General features: G+C 22.9%; 2 protein-coding genes across 2 annotated transcripts; both read left to right on the top strand.

The window, feature by feature from the left end:
• The first annotated feature begins 3,529 nt into the window (after positions 1-3,529).
• amx (TM2 domain-containing protein 3 almondex) lies at positions 3,530-5,289 on the top strand. Its single transcript, XM_011495642.1, has 6 exons — positions 3,530-3,780; positions 4,109-4,167; positions 4,235-4,381; positions 4,593-4,714; positions 4,821-4,964; positions 5,114-5,289. The coding sequence occupies exons 1-6, from the start codon at positions 3,687-3,689 to the stop codon at positions 5,247-5,249; spliced, it is 702 nt and encodes a 233-aa protein (XP_011493944.1). The 5' UTR covers positions 3,530-3,686; the 3' UTR covers positions 5,250-5,289.
• Positions 5,290-6,437: 1,148 nt separating this feature from the next.
• LOC105359441 (ras GTPase-activating-like protein IQGAP1) lies at positions 6,438-16,881 on the top strand. The gene is made up of 24 exons (XM_011496052.1): positions 6,438-6,580; positions 6,826-6,919; positions 7,365-7,599; positions 7,706-7,850; positions 8,055-8,212; positions 8,365-8,499; positions 8,578-8,662; positions 8,733-8,882; positions 9,122-9,285; positions 9,443-9,577; positions 9,895-10,051; positions 10,143-10,388; positions 10,492-10,640; positions 10,712-10,855; positions 11,394-11,684; positions 12,079-12,243; positions 12,502-12,615; positions 12,830-13,170; positions 13,272-13,496; positions 13,801-14,191; positions 14,378-14,687; positions 15,048-15,315; positions 15,731-16,021; positions 16,471-16,881. Exons 1-24 carry the CDS (start codon positions 6,541-6,543, stop codon positions 16,829-16,831), a joined length of 4,794 nt encoding a protein of 1,597 aa, XP_011494354.1. The 5' UTR covers positions 6,438-6,540; the 3' UTR covers positions 16,832-16,881.
• Positions 16,882-18,302: the final 1,421 nt, after the last annotated feature.

The following is an 18,302-nucleotide window of genomic DNA, read 5'->3' as shown; positions in this document are numbered from 1 at the left end:
AATGAAATGGATAGCGAAAAACATGGACAGATTCATATTGCACGTTGGACGGACAGTTTTGTCGATGAAATCACATTACGAAATATGCATTTGTATATAGGATAGCTGTATTGAAATTGGAAATATTAATAAATGAGAATGACAGTTGTCTTTCTGATATGTGAACTAAAATATCCATACATTTTTCGTACGTATAATTTTTAAAGCAATTCAAAATTATTATTCCTAAAAATACCGAATAAATACGAGCAAATGCAAAGTAATGTATCGTCGGATATTAGATAAAGTTGCATGAGCTTCATCCTAAGCCTATATATACTGTACTTTAGTAATGAAACTACTAACGATCAACCCTTCTTTATTTACTCAGAGAATACAAAGGGAAGAATTTATGGGAGTGTGATCACCTGGCAAGTCAATACTTTTAATATTCTTTTCGCGATTGTCGATACTGACCTTCCTCATCGCACACACGTATATTCAATCCAAATTTATAAATTTAATTTGTTAAATTATTTACATAAACAAACAAAAAAAAAAAAAACTTAATTAGCAACTTAATATTACATTTGAAAATTAAAATAGATTAATTAATTTTTATATAATATAAAAAATTAGTTATAAAATATATGCTCCTTATTTGAAGATAAAAATCAGAATAGCTTAAAATTTTTTAAATGAGAAACCCTTGATTATATAAAAATTTATTAATTTTCATATTATTATTTTAATCTATCCTTGATTTTTCAAATTACTTTTTCAAGTAAATTCAAGTAATTGGTCGATGATTGTTCGTGAATTTTTAAACTCCTCACGTAACTGCAATAGGTTCGCACAAGCTTCCATTATTTTATGTACAGTCATGTATATTAATCTGTAATTTATGCTAATATTGCCTACAAAAATATGAAATTAATTATAAACCTTATTATTAAATAATCTAAACTAATAATAATTATTAATTTTATTCTAAGTGTTGTTTCACTTTAAAGATAATAAGAGAATTTAATATTCTGTAAAGTTTTAATAAATGTATTATTTTGCATAATATTGTAATGGTAAATATAATTAATTTAAAATTTCTTAATTTGTTCATATAGTTTTGAAAACAATATCTTTATAAAATAAAATAAAATATTTTTTATTTTTATTAATAAGCTTGCTACTTTTATTTTTTTCTTTCAAACAAAATTCATAATCAAGTCATTATTATTACTAAATAGTTAAAAACTTGAAAATCTCAAAAGTAAAATCATTAAAAGGTATAATCTAATAATTTTTTTAATGAAATTTATTAAAAATTTTTAATCATATACCATTTAACTTACTTAGATACAACTTGCATTAACTCACTTCAATAATACTTAAAATATTCAAATTTATTATAATCTATATTAATCAATAAGAAAAAAAAATCATCGTTTTAATACGCATAAATTTAATTTGTTCAAAATCATTATATTTTATTATCAAATAACTTGTGATATTACTTACATCATTCTAATGATAATGACATATATTTACAAATTTATAAAAAATAATGTTTCTATTCAATAATATCTGTTAAAAAAAAATATACATCTGAAATTATTACGAATTTTTTTTATAACGAGAGTACCTTTTACTTTTATTTAATTAAAGACTTGCACATTTTTAAATCATTTACAAATACTTACAACTATACAAACTTAATATGTTTATATAATTTGTTACGTTTATTTTTAGTATATTACTTACTAATATAATAATTAATGTAAACGAATTTTTCATGGAATTTATTTATTTTCAATATTCAATTCATTTTTGCCTTTATGTTTTATGCTATAATACTCATCATACACTGGCTTCCAAATATAAATTCCACCGATAGTGCCCATTAAACAGGCTAAAAATATTTGATATCTTGGAATTCTTGAATACATATTTTAATGTACGTTCCTCTTTTTACTATAAAAAATTATCTCTTTTATAATATATAAAACAAACTTCATTTTTGTTCTAGCTGTTCTAGTCGGTTACAATTATAATAAATAAAATTTCTTAATTAAAATTATAAAGAAGTTGTAAATGCAATACAGTTTACTAAATGAAAGCTATTCTTTCGAATAGAAAATAAAAAAGCATTTATACTTCTATTTAGCAAACGTCCTTTAATGATTCTAAATTTCACTATACTTACAGTATAATATATAGAATAATATATTATTTTACAGAGATATATTAAGTCCTCTGCATGTTTCTATTTTTAATCACTGAATACATACGACAAGATAGAGCAAAAGAGTTGGTACTAGAGCACTCTACAGAATTTTAAAAGTACTTATTAAATAATTATTTTCAAAACAATTGAATGAATTTACTATAATAAATGTGAATGTTTATTTGTTCTTTATTAGTCATTCGAATATATCACTTGAATGCACTTTCGTCTATACAGTCGTACATTATGACGCAAATGAAATAATAGTTAATTACATTTAAACGTAATATAATACGTATTTTATATAATTGATATTTATTATGGTAGATTGATTAAAACTGAAACTCATTACAGCGCTCATGCGTTTTTAATTTTTTGTATTTTATAGTTCTTAACTTATGATATCATACAACTCTATTAATTATTGCTTATATATATATATATATATATATATATATATATTTTTTTTTTTTTTTTTTTTTTTAATATAGTGTACCAACTTTATTCTTGTAAATTTTTATTTAAAAATTTTCAATGATATTATTTTGCAACAACCAGTAACCAATTAGCAATAAATAACAGTATATATTAATATAATATATATGAAGCCAAGGATTGATGAAATATCGTATATTTCTTTAAAACAATTTAATAATATACATTATTATTTTTAATTATTATACATTAATCTTTTCTGAAATCTAATAAATTTTATTAAAAAATTATAAATACATTATAAATTGAACAAGTTGTAAAGATATTTATTTAAACAAAATTCATTTAATAGTATAAAATACGATAAAATCCAAAATAATGATAGAAATAATAATTATACAACAAATTAAATTTTGCTTAACTTTATTATATTTTATGAATATCACAAATATTTGTACAAAATGAAATATAAATATGTAATTTTTTTAAGACTAAAATTATATCATTATTTCAAGCCCTTTAATTAAATGCATATGCGAATAAAATGTTATAAGTTATAATTAATATCTCTAAAATTATTAAAAATAACGATTTAATTCATAAATTAAACCTTACGTTAAATTATAAATATACAATAAACAATTTAAAATAATTATTTAATTTATCGATCTTAATAGTAAATTATGCGAGTCACTGTAAATATTTTACCAATTTCGAATAGATAATGTACACTATACGTCTTGGTTCCAAAAGAAAATTATTTAACTATAATATCGGGGACAATTGTCCTGATGATTCTATTTATCATTTCGTCCATTAGATGGCGCAATATAGCATTCATACAGATTGACAATTCCAACACGATTTTACTTAAAGGCATATAATTAAACTATAAATATTTATGTACCATTTTCTCAAAAACTGTCACAATGATTCAGAACATGAATTAAAAAAATATAAACTTATTTGATCCTCTAATATGCCAAATTATAGCTTGTTCGCATTTACTTTCTTTGTTATAACATTAAATATTTAATTCGAGTAATTCGGTATGCATGTCATTCGAATTAATGTTAAAAATGTATCATATATTATTTTAGCTATTCTTTCCATAAATATAAGGCAATCTCATACAGGCCATGGTGGTAAGTAACATTGTTACTTGATTTTTCTAAATTAATTGTTCAATAGCGATCGAAATTAAATAAATTACTAACTATTTATATTAATGCTGTAAATGTCGAAAAATAATTTATGAAATGTATATTGTATTAATTATATAAAAATTGAAATACTTTTCAATATGATAACATATCAGCTAATTTGGTTATTATTTTATTTGGTCAAAAGTTTTAGATTTAATTACCTAATATAAATTAAGTAATGTTGATAATATAAGAAATTAATAGGTAATAGATCAAATTAAAATAAATATTTAAATTTCTATAATACATTTATTTATATTTATTGCAGAAAGTATGTTAAATTATGCAATAAGCAGTAATTCCACACCTGCACTTGGAAATAAAAAGGTAATACATTTATAAAATTTATAACGTTAAGAAAATTGTTAACTGTAGAAAATTAATTTCTTTTTAGGATGAATTTTTATTTGCATTATGCGAAGCTGGTACGTTATGTTCTGAACTAAGTATGGAATGTCTAACATGTATATTAAATCAAAATTGTGTTTATGGATCTTTGTATACTGCTAATTGTACAGTAAAAAGTCAAGTTGATTGTGTGGTTAGTAAATGCATTCTATTTATGTATGTAGTCTAATAATTTTTATCTATATGATGTAATTCAATATTTAATTTTAATATTTTCATTTCAGTCTATTTTCTTAAAATTTTGTAATTTATTTTAAGATAAAATATTTTTTAAATATGAAAACCGATATTCAATCTTATGCAAGTATTTTTAATTTATTTTTATTTTTTATTTTTTTTTATAGGGTAAAACAAATTTTGTTAAAACTTATATATGTCGTTATTGCTATCAAACTGAGATTACCGAACATGATTGTCATCAGAAGAATTCGTGTAGTTCTGTTTCATCTCCACAACAATATTATCGGTTAGATATCTAATAAAATTTCATATAAATTTATAAATTTAATCCAAGAATTTGTAAAATATTTAATAAAAATTATTTTTGTTATCTAACATATTTTAATTTTTAGTACAAATTGTACAGTAAATAGTAATATTTTGTGTTTGGGAAGAAGAAAATTTTTAAAAAATTTGCCTTGCAGTTGGACAGGAGGTTATAAATGGTCTACTGCATTAATTTTAAGTATAACACTTGGAGGATTTGGAGCCGACAGGTATATTTAAAAAAATTTTTAAATATATAACGGTATCATATAGGTATAATAAAACAAATATCAATATAAATATAATTTTTACATTTTTTAATTGTAATGATAGAGTTTCTTAAAATATATTATTTAAATATTTTTTATTTATGAATTAGGTTTTACTTGGGTCATTGGCAAGAAGGTATTGGAAAACTATTCAGTTTTGGAGGCTTGGGTGTGTGGACTTTAATCGATGTTATGCTCATATCTATGAGATACTTGGGACCAGCTGATGGTTCATTATATATTTAATCGATATATAATAGATACAAAGACCAAAAATGGACAAGAAGCAAGATTATTATATTAACTTTATTTTTATAAATTTTAATAATTCAAAAATGATTAAATTGTAAATGAAAATGTGTTACGTTTTCTTATTAATTTAATATTTGAAAAACTAAGTATTTTCTCATTGAAAATATAATTTATATAATAGATATATATATATATATGAAGAAAAATTGAAAATTAAAATATTTTCTATTTAATTCACAAAACTATTTATTTCTATATATTTATGCAAATTTATACAAATTTTATTTCAGAAATAAAATACATGTAAAAGTAATGATATACAAGAACAAATAATATTACTGAAATGACTATAGTATTTGTTAATTTTTTGATACTATAGTATTTATTCATTTTCATCAAATTTTTATTATATAATAAAGTGAAAAATAATAGGTAATTGCATTTGTTTATATTATTCTAATGTAGTTTTTATAATTATAAGTTATAAAGTGTATGAAAAACATAGAAAATATTTAATTTTAAATTTATAAATATGTATCAGTAGTTTATTAATATTTGTAAATATTATTTACCTTCTGTAAATAGAAACGTATGTTTATAAAAATAAATCTGTTTTATAAATTAAGATTCAAATTTATTAATTATTTACCAGGAGTATTTATTTAATTCATTGCAATATTTTTTTATTGTTTTCTCAATGCTACACGAAATTTTTTTTATAAATTGTAATCCCCTAAAAATTTTAAAGTATTCTAAGAATAAACGTAATATTTATTAAAAAATGTATTTGAAAGTTTAGTTTCATATTATGCATATTTACACTCTACCAATCATCACATTCATATAATAATAAATAATATACTTATATTAAAGTATGAAAGTACCTTAGCATATCAATATTTTATTATATCATTTTAATATAAATTAATTGTTAATTAAATGAAAAGCATAAATTTGTCTAATTTAATATACTTGCTTTATAATACATTTATACAATAATTATGTCTGTCGAATAGTTCAAGATTTTTTAAGAGTAATAAATAACAAATAAGTCTATTCATATCAAACATAATTGTATTAAAGATTTTGTATTTGCTAATTGGAATAGACCTTACATAAAGCACCAATCGTATAATTTCGGCACGATCACATGGCCATATAACGTTCTTTTCGAATTGTTGCCGGACGTTAACAAACTATGACGCTTACTGTATGAAATATAAGGAATGTATATTTTTGCAATTTATAAAGTGAAAGACAAATGATCAAATCATAATTATTAAAAATGAAAACAAAAGAGAATATACTCGTCGTTAATAATGGAGGTAAGTAAAGTGCAGCAAATATATAGTAATTTTGCAATGTAAACTTATATTACTTTTAACCTTACATGAAATCATTAAATTTTTAAGAATTATTTTTATGTCAATTTAGTAACGTTTATTTAGAGTAACAATTCTATTAGATCTAAGTAAACTTTTCAAACTCGAAAAAAATTCTTAAATTCTATAAATATTAATAAAGCAATGAATACTTTTGCAATAGAATAATAAATATTTTTACTTTATAGACAATGATACACGAAAAACTGCAGAAGAAATGGATGAAATTAGGCAAAAAACTTTGGCATATGAATATCTGTGTCATTTAGAAGAAGCAAAAAAGTTGGTAACATTTAATCACAGTATAATAATTAATTATAATTTTCCTATAAATCCATCTATATGAAGTTAAATTTTCTGTACTTCATATTTATTTAATACATTGTATAAATTATTAATTGAATTAATATATTTATTGCTGTTTTAATTTTGGATAGTACTTTTAATGAGTAATTTTCTATATTTTCTAAAATTTTGTTTGTAAAAAATTACAAAAATCTAATAAACTTATATGTGTAAGTATAAGAAATATAATATATTAAATCACTTAATTTTCAACTATATTAAAATTAGTTTTATTTTTTTATATCACATATAATACCATAATAACATTATTGTTGTTATTTCTGTAAATAGATATAAATTCCATATATTTTATTTACTTATTGTATGAACAAATTTGAAATACAGTTCTAACATATAAATAAAAATAATAAAAATATTTTAGATGGCTAGAGGCTTGTTTAAGAGAAAGACTACCACCTACAACAGAATTAGAAGAAAATTTACGCAATGGTGTTTATCTAGCAAAACTTGGACATTTTATAGCTCCAGGAATTATGCCTTTAAATAAGATATATGATATTGAACAAAAAAGATATTCAATTGCTGGACTACAATTCCGTCATACTGATAATATAAATTTTTTTTTAAAATGTCTTAAATCGATGCAACTGCCCTTTGTAAGAATTTATATAAAAAATTTAACATACCTAATATTTATACATTACTTATTTAAGTTGCTAAAAGAATATTCAAATTAATTTATAAAGTAATTTTGTATTTTAGACATTTCAACCTGAGACAACAGATATTTATGATAAAAAAAATATGCCTCGTCTTATCTATTGTATTCATGCACTTAGTACACATTTATTTAAAATAGGAAAAGCTCCACAAATACAAGATCTATATGGAAAAATTAATTTCACTGGTATTTTACACTTTTCAATTTTATTTTATTGCAATAATAATTAATAATTTAGTTAAATTTGTATTGAATTTATAATGATAAAAAATTAATATTAATATTATTAAAAGTTAAAAAACATTATTAAAATATTAATATATAATTTATTAATGTAAATATTAAGTTTTTAAAAGATTGAATTTATATGAAACTAATTATCTATTATAGATGAGGAAATTAATATCGTCAGTCGGGAATTACGAAAAATGGGCATAGAAATGCCTCCTTTTCAAAAAATTGGTGGTCTTTTAACAAACAGTTTAGCAGGTAATACTGCTACTTTGCATGCCGCTGTAATAGCAATCAATCAGTCCTTAACTTCTAAGGTAAATCGATATTTTCAGTACTTCCCAACACTTTTATCATACAATAATTAACGTTATAAACTTAGTTAGTATAAATTATAAATTATCCTATTTAAATTTTATAGATAATATTAACTATTATTGTACTCTCATAAATTTTATTTATCTTAAAGGATTACAATGGACTTTTACCACAACTTCAAAATTCTGCAGTATGTTTGAAAGATATCAATTCAGATTATATAAATTTATATTTTGAAACTTTATTAGATGCAAAAGAAAGAAAGTCACAAGCTGCATTAAATAGAGTAATAATAAAATGGTCTAATTTTATAATTCGAATAATTATTTTAACATATGATATATTTTTTTATTTATTTTTACAGTCGCTAAATGATAGTTACATTCCTGATGCCTATGATGAACTTTTAACACAAGCAGAAATACAAGGACATATTAATAATGTTAACAGTATGTTAAACATATATAATTTACAATTTAAATTTAATTTATTATATTTCAAAATATAATTTTTTTTTAGTGCAATGTGCTTTTGAAATTTTGACTGATTGTGTTCTACAAGAAACGAAAAGAATTGCTTCAGCCTTAAAAAATTCAGCGTTAGCATTACAAAGAGTATCATATGAAAATAACAATCTTTATGGAAAAGAATTAAAGGCATTAATAAAAAGTAATGAATGGGATGAACGCTCATTAGAAAATTGTCAATATTGGCAAAATAAATTACAAACAATTATTGATAAAACTAATGAATTTGCCGTTAACTCCAAAAATCGTAAGTATAATGAATTAATTTTTTTATTCAATAAAATCTTCAATTATATTATTATTTAATTAAAAATTTCAATTACATTACATTACAAATAATTTATTATGTTTAAGTATTCAAAATAAATTTTATTTTTTTAGGAGAAGAAGCTGTGAGATATTTAAATAAAACTTTACAAAGCGATTCAGAAAAAGAATTTTATGAAGCTATGATAAATCCTCGATTAGGAATTTCTCATTTAATTGACAATTTTGCAATTCCACTTTATTTTGAAGAAATGAAAATTGATCGCATTGAATCTAAAGTAAGTTTTAATGTAGCATATTTGCGATTAGAGTTTTAAATAATAAAATTTTTCGTTATAATATTTAGATAAATATTTTTATTTACAAATTTAGTTTCATATACTTAAGAATTAAAAATAATTCTTTGATTTTTAATTTAAAATATTTTCTTTATAGACTGAATTAGCTTATAGTGACATTGTAGTTAGTATTAAAGTTCTATCTGCAATTGCAAATATTACTAAAAGTATTGATACGAGCAATCCCAATTTTGTTTTTGAAGCTTTAAGTTGTCAAGATGCACATATTGCTGTAAGTAAAATCTTTATCTATTATGAATGATTGTACTAATTTAAAATAATATATATTACTATTTATAGTTATATTTCATAAAATTCTAAAAATTTTACTATTTATTAATTTTTTATTATATGCATAAGTTTTTTTTTTTTGTAATAATATGAAGTTAATATTATATTTAAGAGAAAAGGTATTATTATATTTTTATGTTCGATGGATGTTTATTATTTTGCAAACAAATACATGCTCTGTATATATTATATATAGCAATAGTAATAGTGTCATAGAATATCGGACTATTAATCGGAATACTTAAATATTTTACTTAGAATCTCGAAGAAGAACACAAAGTAAAGTACTGTAGAGCATTAGCAGCAGTTCGTTATGAAAAACAAATTACTCAAGAGGCATGCCCTTTACTTACATATATTGATATACAAGAATGTATTGATCTTGTGAATGAACAGTGTGTAGAAGATAATAAAGGTAAATTAACTTGTCTTAGTTTAATAGTTTTATTGAAATTAATTATAATTATTTTGTTAATATGATTAATTATACAAATTTTTATCAACAGTAATTGATGTGTTAAAGAATCTAAATAAAGCTGTAAAAAAGAGTAGCCGTTCTGATATGATGGAGGCCTTAAAGCAAATTTCTTTAAAATTACAGAAAGTTACATCTCCAGATGATGCGTCATTGTACTTAAAATTATTTAAAAAATGTTTAGTTGAAAAACATTCAGATGGGTCTGAATTATGGTTAGAAGATGTTGAACAAATAACTCAAATTGTAGTATCTGAAGCAGAAAATGTTCAACTAGGTGATTCATATATAAATTAAAAATTTTTTTATTCAATTTTTTTTTGTTAATTTTTAAATAAATTTGTAAAATTAATGTACTTATATTAAATGATTTGGTCTAGCCTGTACTGTTTTATCTCAAATTAATATGGGTTTGGAACGAGATGATTTCATTTTTACTATTGATTGTTTATTGTGGGATAAATTAAAGTTATCAGAAAAACAGAAAATTCAGTGTTTTAAAGCTTTAAGTAAACTTAAAGAAACTAAGGTAAGAGTTTTCAATAAAATATTGAAATACTTTTTCCTTTATATTTATTAATTTTTCAAATATAATTTTAGCAACAGAAATATTCTTGCCCATATACACGATATGTAACACCAGATGGCAATGAATCATTCATCGATCTTGAAAAGTGTAATTATACATGGGATTGCCCAAAGAATATAAGTGAGCCTTGTTATATTACGAAAGATGATATCGAGGTGAATTATTTGAGTATAGCCTCAATATAACTATTAATTTATGAAATATACATAATAAAAATACAAGTTTTTTTTTTGTATTCACCTAATGAATGAAAACATTCTTTCAAATGTTAAAAATTTACAATTGAATGAAATGTTAAAAATTTGAAAAAATGTTTTCATTCGTTGGGTGAATTAAAAAAAAAATCTGTATTTTTATTCCTATGACATCTGCAAATACGTTTCTTTTTCTAAATAACTAATATATTAGTATTGTAACATAAACTGAATCCAGTACGATATAACATTTACATTACATATAATAATATGCTGCATAAATGTTAAAATTTTAAAAATGTTATATTTTATTTTTATTTATTTTATACTTATATATATAATATAAATATTAATATAAATATAATAAAAAAATAAATATATATAAAATAAATATACATAATATAAATACTTGTATTATATATATGTTATATATAATTTTACGATAATCTAAAACTGATAATTTAAGATTTTTTAATTATATTTATCAAAATGTTTACAGAATATAATAAAGGATGTTACGATAACAGAATTGTCGCAAGATACGAATAAAGACTTTGAGAACTTGATCATAAAGTTCCAGGCTTTTGTAAGAGGATATCTTTTACGTAAAAAAATTGCCAATTATGTTACAAAAATTGTTCAGATTCAGGCCTGGTGGCGCGGATATTCACAAAGGAAAAAGTATGTAACATTGTTAGAAAGCAGAATAAAGAATCGAACAGCGGAAGCCTGTCGATTTGCAAAAGTGAAGGCCAAATATCAACTCACCATGGATTACTACAGAGAACACGTGCGTCTAATTCTAATTAATTATTATTAATAATTAATGTAAATATAAAATATATAAGTATTCTATATTGATCAAAATAAAATTGAAGCACTTGGTTGTATAGCAATAGATATACAACAGCTGTGAATATATATATTAAACTATTTAATGAATTAATATGAAATTTACACTAATCTAAAAGAATAAAATAATATTAGAAAAAAGTATATAAATTAGAATTTTCATTTCTAATGATATTATCTTGTAATTACATCTTTATGTATTGAGAGAATTATCTTCAATGACTAATAAGTTAATTATTTGTACAATAATTAATTAGTTTATTTATCTTAAATTAAATTAAGATTGGATAATGTGAGGATAGAAAATAAAAGTAACATTATATTATTTATAGGAAAATAAAATAACGAAAATTCAAGCACTTTGGCGTGGACGAGCAGCAAGAAGAGCTTTTCATTCACTTTTACGTTTAGATAAACCACCATTTTCTATTGTTAGACATTTTTCTGGTATTCTTAATTTTAATGCCGAAGATTATGACAAAGATTTACAGCTTCAGGTAGATACGTTTTCAAGATTTATTCGTAAAAATAAAAAGTTAATTGAAATGAAATATATAATTTTAAAAAGTAACATCAAAAATTAAATTTCACTTATTTGAACTAATGAAAAATAGCGGTATAAAAGGACAAATACAGTAATATATTAATATATATATTAATTTTTCTTTCATTTCAATCATTAAGTGCATAAGTAAATCGAAGAATTTTATTTTTCTATTTTACGTCTGTTTTATACTAGTTTATTTTAATTTTAGCAATTGAAAAATGATGTAGTTCAATTGATCAAACACAATCAAAATCTATCTCAACAATTGGACAATATGGATATTAAAATAGGCCTTTTAATACAAAATAGGATTACACTCCAGGTAATTTATACATATTAAAAATTATTTATTTTTTTTTTTTTTTTTTTTTTGATTTGTAAAATGTTGAAAATATATTGATGCATCGCTAGATAATCGCTTGATTTTAATATATTGTAATATTTTGAAAAAACCTTTAATAAATATTATAATCATTTATAATACATATTTTAAATACATATGAATGTCGAAGTAATATATATTCTATTATTTTTAGGACGTAGTAGCTCATGGAAAAAATTTGGAAAATTTAACAAAAGATAAAACATCAAATAGGCTACGAAAAAATTCATTTATATCAGATGGTCACAGTACTCACAAGGGACTAAAGTCACTAACGAAAGAAGGTCGCAGAATGCTAGAAGGTTATCAGCACTTATTTTATACATTACAAACGAATCCGATCTATTTATCCAAACTTCTGTTCTTACTACCGCAAAGCACATCAAACAAATTTTTGCACAATGTAATTTTAACGCTGTTTAATTTTGGTTCAAATTCGAGAGAAGAATATTTACTATTAAAGCTTTTAGGCACTGCACTTCGAGAAGAAATAAGGTAAAAATATGTAAATTTCTCCTATGAAAGGATTTTTAATGAGAACTTCAATTGTATAAGATTCTGAACAATTTGATGTAATGTTTTTTGTAATGTTAAAGATGTAAGTTTCAAAAGCCTTCAGAAGTCGTAACTGGAAATCCTCTGGTTTTAAAAATGGCAGTGAACTATGCAAGACAATTAAATGGTCAAAGAGCGTTACGAGAAATATTAGGACCTATAATTGAAAAAATACTTGCTGATAAAACTATAACGATCGAAACTAATCCTGTGGACATATACAAATGTTGGAGGAATCAACTTGAAATGGAAACGGGAGAAACATTGTAAATATTTTTAAAAACTTTGTGAATAAATTTATTTATAACGATTCTATTTAAATTATTATTCTACATTAATTTAATTGCATCATTAATATTGTTTTGAAAAAATAATAACTTTCAGATATTTTAACTAGTTACTCGTAACTTCATAAATTATATAACAATATTGAATTTATTTTTTTTAATTACCTATCGATTATATAAATATGATTTTATAAAATCCACGGACAACGTATGTTTATTATAAGCAGATAATATTTAAAATATTACCCTACTGTTCGTCTTCATTACTTTTATTAATTTACAGAGATTTGCCTTATTCTGTAACAGAAAAACAAGCTTTGCAATACGAACAAGTACGAGTAAGACTGAACAATGGTATACGATTGTTGCAAACAACAGTTTTAGAATTATTAGATAGAATAAGGGCATCTAGAGATTTGATTCCCTATGGAATGTTGTATATGGCCAAAGTATTAAACGATACCTTGAGCGAAAAATTTCCCGAGGCTCTTGAGAAAGACATCTTAAAGGTCGTTGGCAATTTGATTTATTATCATTTTATCAATGCTGCAATCGTCGCTCCGGATGCGTTTGACATAGTCACTTTACCTATTGAGCGTTCACTTTCTAATGATCAACGAAGAAATTTGGCGAGTGTCGCAAAAATTCTTCAATTCGCTGCATCGAAGAAAGGAGTAAATAATTTATACATTTTTTTAATATTACATTCAATTCCTTATTAATGAATTTAATATTATATATTAATATAAATTCAACTCTTGAATAATTTTTAATAGCAAATTTACTTTATTATAATAATTTTTAACCGCAATTTTACTTTACTTTTTTTAAAATGCTGATATGAATTTTTTGAGTTTTAGTTTGGTGAGGAAGCAACTCATCTTGTATGTTTAAATCCCTTTATAATCGAATGCCACGAGAAATTCAAAATGTTTTTCCGTTACTGCTGCCAGATTGAGGAATTAGATGAGCACTTTAGCATACATGAATATACTGAGGCTACGCTTATTCAAAAACCCGAGATATCAATATCATTACAGGAAATTTGTGATACGCATTGTCTCGTACTTGAGTACCAAGATCAAATAGCTACGGATCCATTAGATTCTCTTCACGAATTACTCGATGATTTGGGAATTGCACCAACCGTTGCAACGCTTTTGGGGCTAAGTAAGAGACTTGTCTTTTTTTATAGAACTTTTAATAATTTTAATAACAAACATTTCAAAATAATTTTACTTATTTCCTTATAAATAATGAAAATAAAAAATATACAATTAAATAACGAAAGATATTTTACTGAAAAATAATCAATATTGTCTTATAGCTTTGTGCAATGTAAAATGAATTATTCACAATACTTTAGTGACATTCTAATGATTTGTTTCTACATATAAAAGTCTTAATATCATTCAATATCAAATGTTTTCAAATTAATTAAAATATAAAACAATATAAATTATATTAAAGAAGAATATCATCTACTATCACTGCTTACTTAACATATTTTGACATATCTTTTACTTTTAGCCGATTCCGTAAATGAAACAACAATAGCTCGTCTCGGTAAAACGGAAGTATGTCTTGTTCTTAATAACAAATTTGAAGTTCCTGAAAATGATGACACAAATTTGAGTAGATTGTTTATAAAAACGAAAGAACTATTGGTATCAGTGCTTCAATTTTTAAAAGGTGAAACGTTAGTTGAAGCATTAGAAACCTCATCTTCTCCAATTCAAGAAAAGTTGTATAATGTTAAAAATTTATCATTAGCGCCATTAGTGATGCTACATAAAAGGTAAAATTAAGATCCACTTATAGTTATTTAGTGCAATTGAACGATGTTTTATAAGAAATGTTATAAGAAATTTAATAATATAATCATCATATTGTAAGAAACCATAATTTTAAAACTTGTAGTTTATAAATTTATAAAAAAAATTGGCATTTCCATAAAGCATTTATATTTCGGCAGATATTTGACATTTTTAAGAAATAAAATACAATTTAAATAACATATATCAAGATTTGGAAACAAAAATATTTTAATTTTTTTTTTAAAGTAAAATTATTAATACTTTGGTTTTATACAATGTGATTATATTATTCTTTAATTATTTTTCATGCGTGTAATTTAACATTCTAAGGAAATAAGATGCACTTATAAAATATGCTTAATAATTAACGAAAAGTGACTGTTTTTCTCATTATAGCATATTCAATTCCTCGCTGAATGACTGCAAACTTCAACTACGAGCATACTTGAACAAACTGGAACTCGGCGGATGGGTCTGGCGAGACGATGGCTACCAAACAATAGTAACTGCAGTGGCTAAAGATCTATGTAACAAAGGCCGTTACAGAGTTTTGCGAAATAAGGAGTTGATGATGCTTCGCGTGACGAAGCAACGATTAGAAGAAAAATCAAATTATTATAAAGAACAAGTCGAATATTACAATGAATATATTAAACGATGCTTAGAAAATTTGAATGCAGGAAAAGGGTAAGAGCTTAACTTTGTTATTGATGACCAGTAGGATCATTATTATTTATAATGTATATAAATATTAATTAATGCTTAGCTTACCATATAGTTAAAAAAGACTGTACCATTATTGAGTTATTTAGTTTTATTTTTTGTTTTAATGAATATTTTACATGCTTCGATTATTTATGCCCAGGCACGGAAAATTGATTTATTTAAATTTGAATTATAATTGTATTTTTTATTAAATATTTCACCTTCTATAACAATATGATCGTAAAGTGCATTAACTGTTTTACAAGTTGCTAGAAATATTTATAAAAAATATTAATTGACAAGAATAAAGTATTTTTTATATATTGGATCTAATGGTATATTATAAAGATAAAACAATAGTGAAATATATACAGATTATTATTCCGAGGAAAAATAAATTTTACCTAAAGAATGAGAAACTGTATGTGTAGGTCCTTACATAGACTTAAAGGAAACCAAAAGAATGGCCACGGTAAATTGAAGTCCAAGGTAACTCTTAAATACTCAGCGGCCAAGCTTCAGGAGAAGGGCATACTGCTGGAAGTTGATGGGCTACCTCACTCCCAGTTCAAGAACGTAATCTTTGAAATATCTCCGACAGAACATAATGGCCTCTTCACGGTGAGGGGTAAATTCATGGGTGTGGAAATGGAGAAGGTCGATGTCGATGTTCAAAAGCTGCTTGAGCTACAATTTGAAGGCTCGCCTATAATGGATATGTTCGGCAAAGCCAAGATCAACGTTAATCTACTGCTCTACTTGCTAAATCGCAAGTTTTACGGGAAAAAATAGAATTGATGCCTTAAACCGCATAATCATGACATTATTTTAATTTATTTATTTATGACACTTATTGAAAATAATTTGACTTGTTTTTTTGCGTACCTTTAAAATTATTGAAATAAGTGAGCTTACCCTTTTACAGTACAGTATAGAAATTGCATTTTCTGAATGTAAACGACTTATTAAATTCATTTTTATTTTTTATTTAAGTATTTATTTTTTACAATAACGAAAGAAAGTAAAATTCTAAATTTTTAATTTAGATAATAAGTTTTATATAGAATATTGTCCTACAAGTATAGTAATATTTTGAAAATCGTTAGGTTTATTAGGCCACTTTATTTATACGCTAATTTTTTACATTTGAAAATTTTTATTCAACCCTTAACAATAATTTAAAATAATATTAAAAAATATAATTATATATTTCGATAATGATAATATCCGAATTAGTAAATCCTAAAGTCATTAAAAATTTCAATAGTCATTATTTGTTGAAGTTATTGTTTTATATCATCTATACGCGTAAACTTGATAATCAAAATTTTTTGAAAATATCCACTTTTATCGACACTTACTATTTAATTTGATATGTTTTATAATTTTACATAAAAAAAAAATCATAGCGTATTTAAATAACAAATAAAAAATCATTATATTTTTGTAAAAAAAAAAAAAAAAAAACTATTATTATAATGACTTCTCACAATAAGTGATTATAGTTGTAAACATGAATTAACTTGTAAATAAAAGTAAAAATTTGTTTAATAACGTAAATCAATTGACATAAGTAAAACAGCTGTATACAATAATTTGAATAGAGTTGGAAAAGGCTGAATACTAATGAAAAACTAACACCATGCGAATTTATATTAATAAAACTTATTATACGGTAAGATATATTGTCTATATAGCGTTAAAGCGTATTCATAACTATAAATGATTGTAAATTACTTTTATTCTAATATGTTATTAATTTTATACTTGTATTAATGATTAATGATACACTTCTGCCGAACTTCAATATAAAAAATAAAATTTCAATTTACTTAATTTATATTCTCAAAAATTATAATATATTTTAATTACCATTATTATTTTATGTTTTGTGACTTACATGACAATATACCGATTATTTATATATTAAAAAGCATGCCACCATAAAGTTTGAACTTTGCAGTTATTAGTTTATTAATAAAACATTTGCGTTAATTTTCGCTTGCACGCATTATTAAAATTGTGCAGAAGCTTAAAGCCTGTAAAAGTTCATAACGAAGTCCATAAAGTTCCATAACTGTAAAATAACTGGTCGATATTTTTTATTACACTTTAAATTTTATATTATTATTGAAGATGGTGATTAATTTTTTAAATGTTTGCAGTGTAAAATAAAAATTTTAAATAAATTCTTATAATAATATTTAAAAAAGACTTATAAAAATAAATGAATAATCAAATTAAAGTATGCTACATAAATGTC

This window comes from Ceratosolen solmsi, unplaced genomic scaffold, assembly GCF_000503995.2.
Source record: "Ceratosolen solmsi marchali unplaced genomic scaffold, CerSol_1.0 scaffold11, whole genome shotgun sequence".
NCBI lineage: Eukaryota > Metazoa > Arthropoda > Insecta > Hymenoptera > Agaonidae > Ceratosolen > Ceratosolen solmsi.
This window is presented reverse-complemented; position numbering and strand designations above follow the sequence as displayed.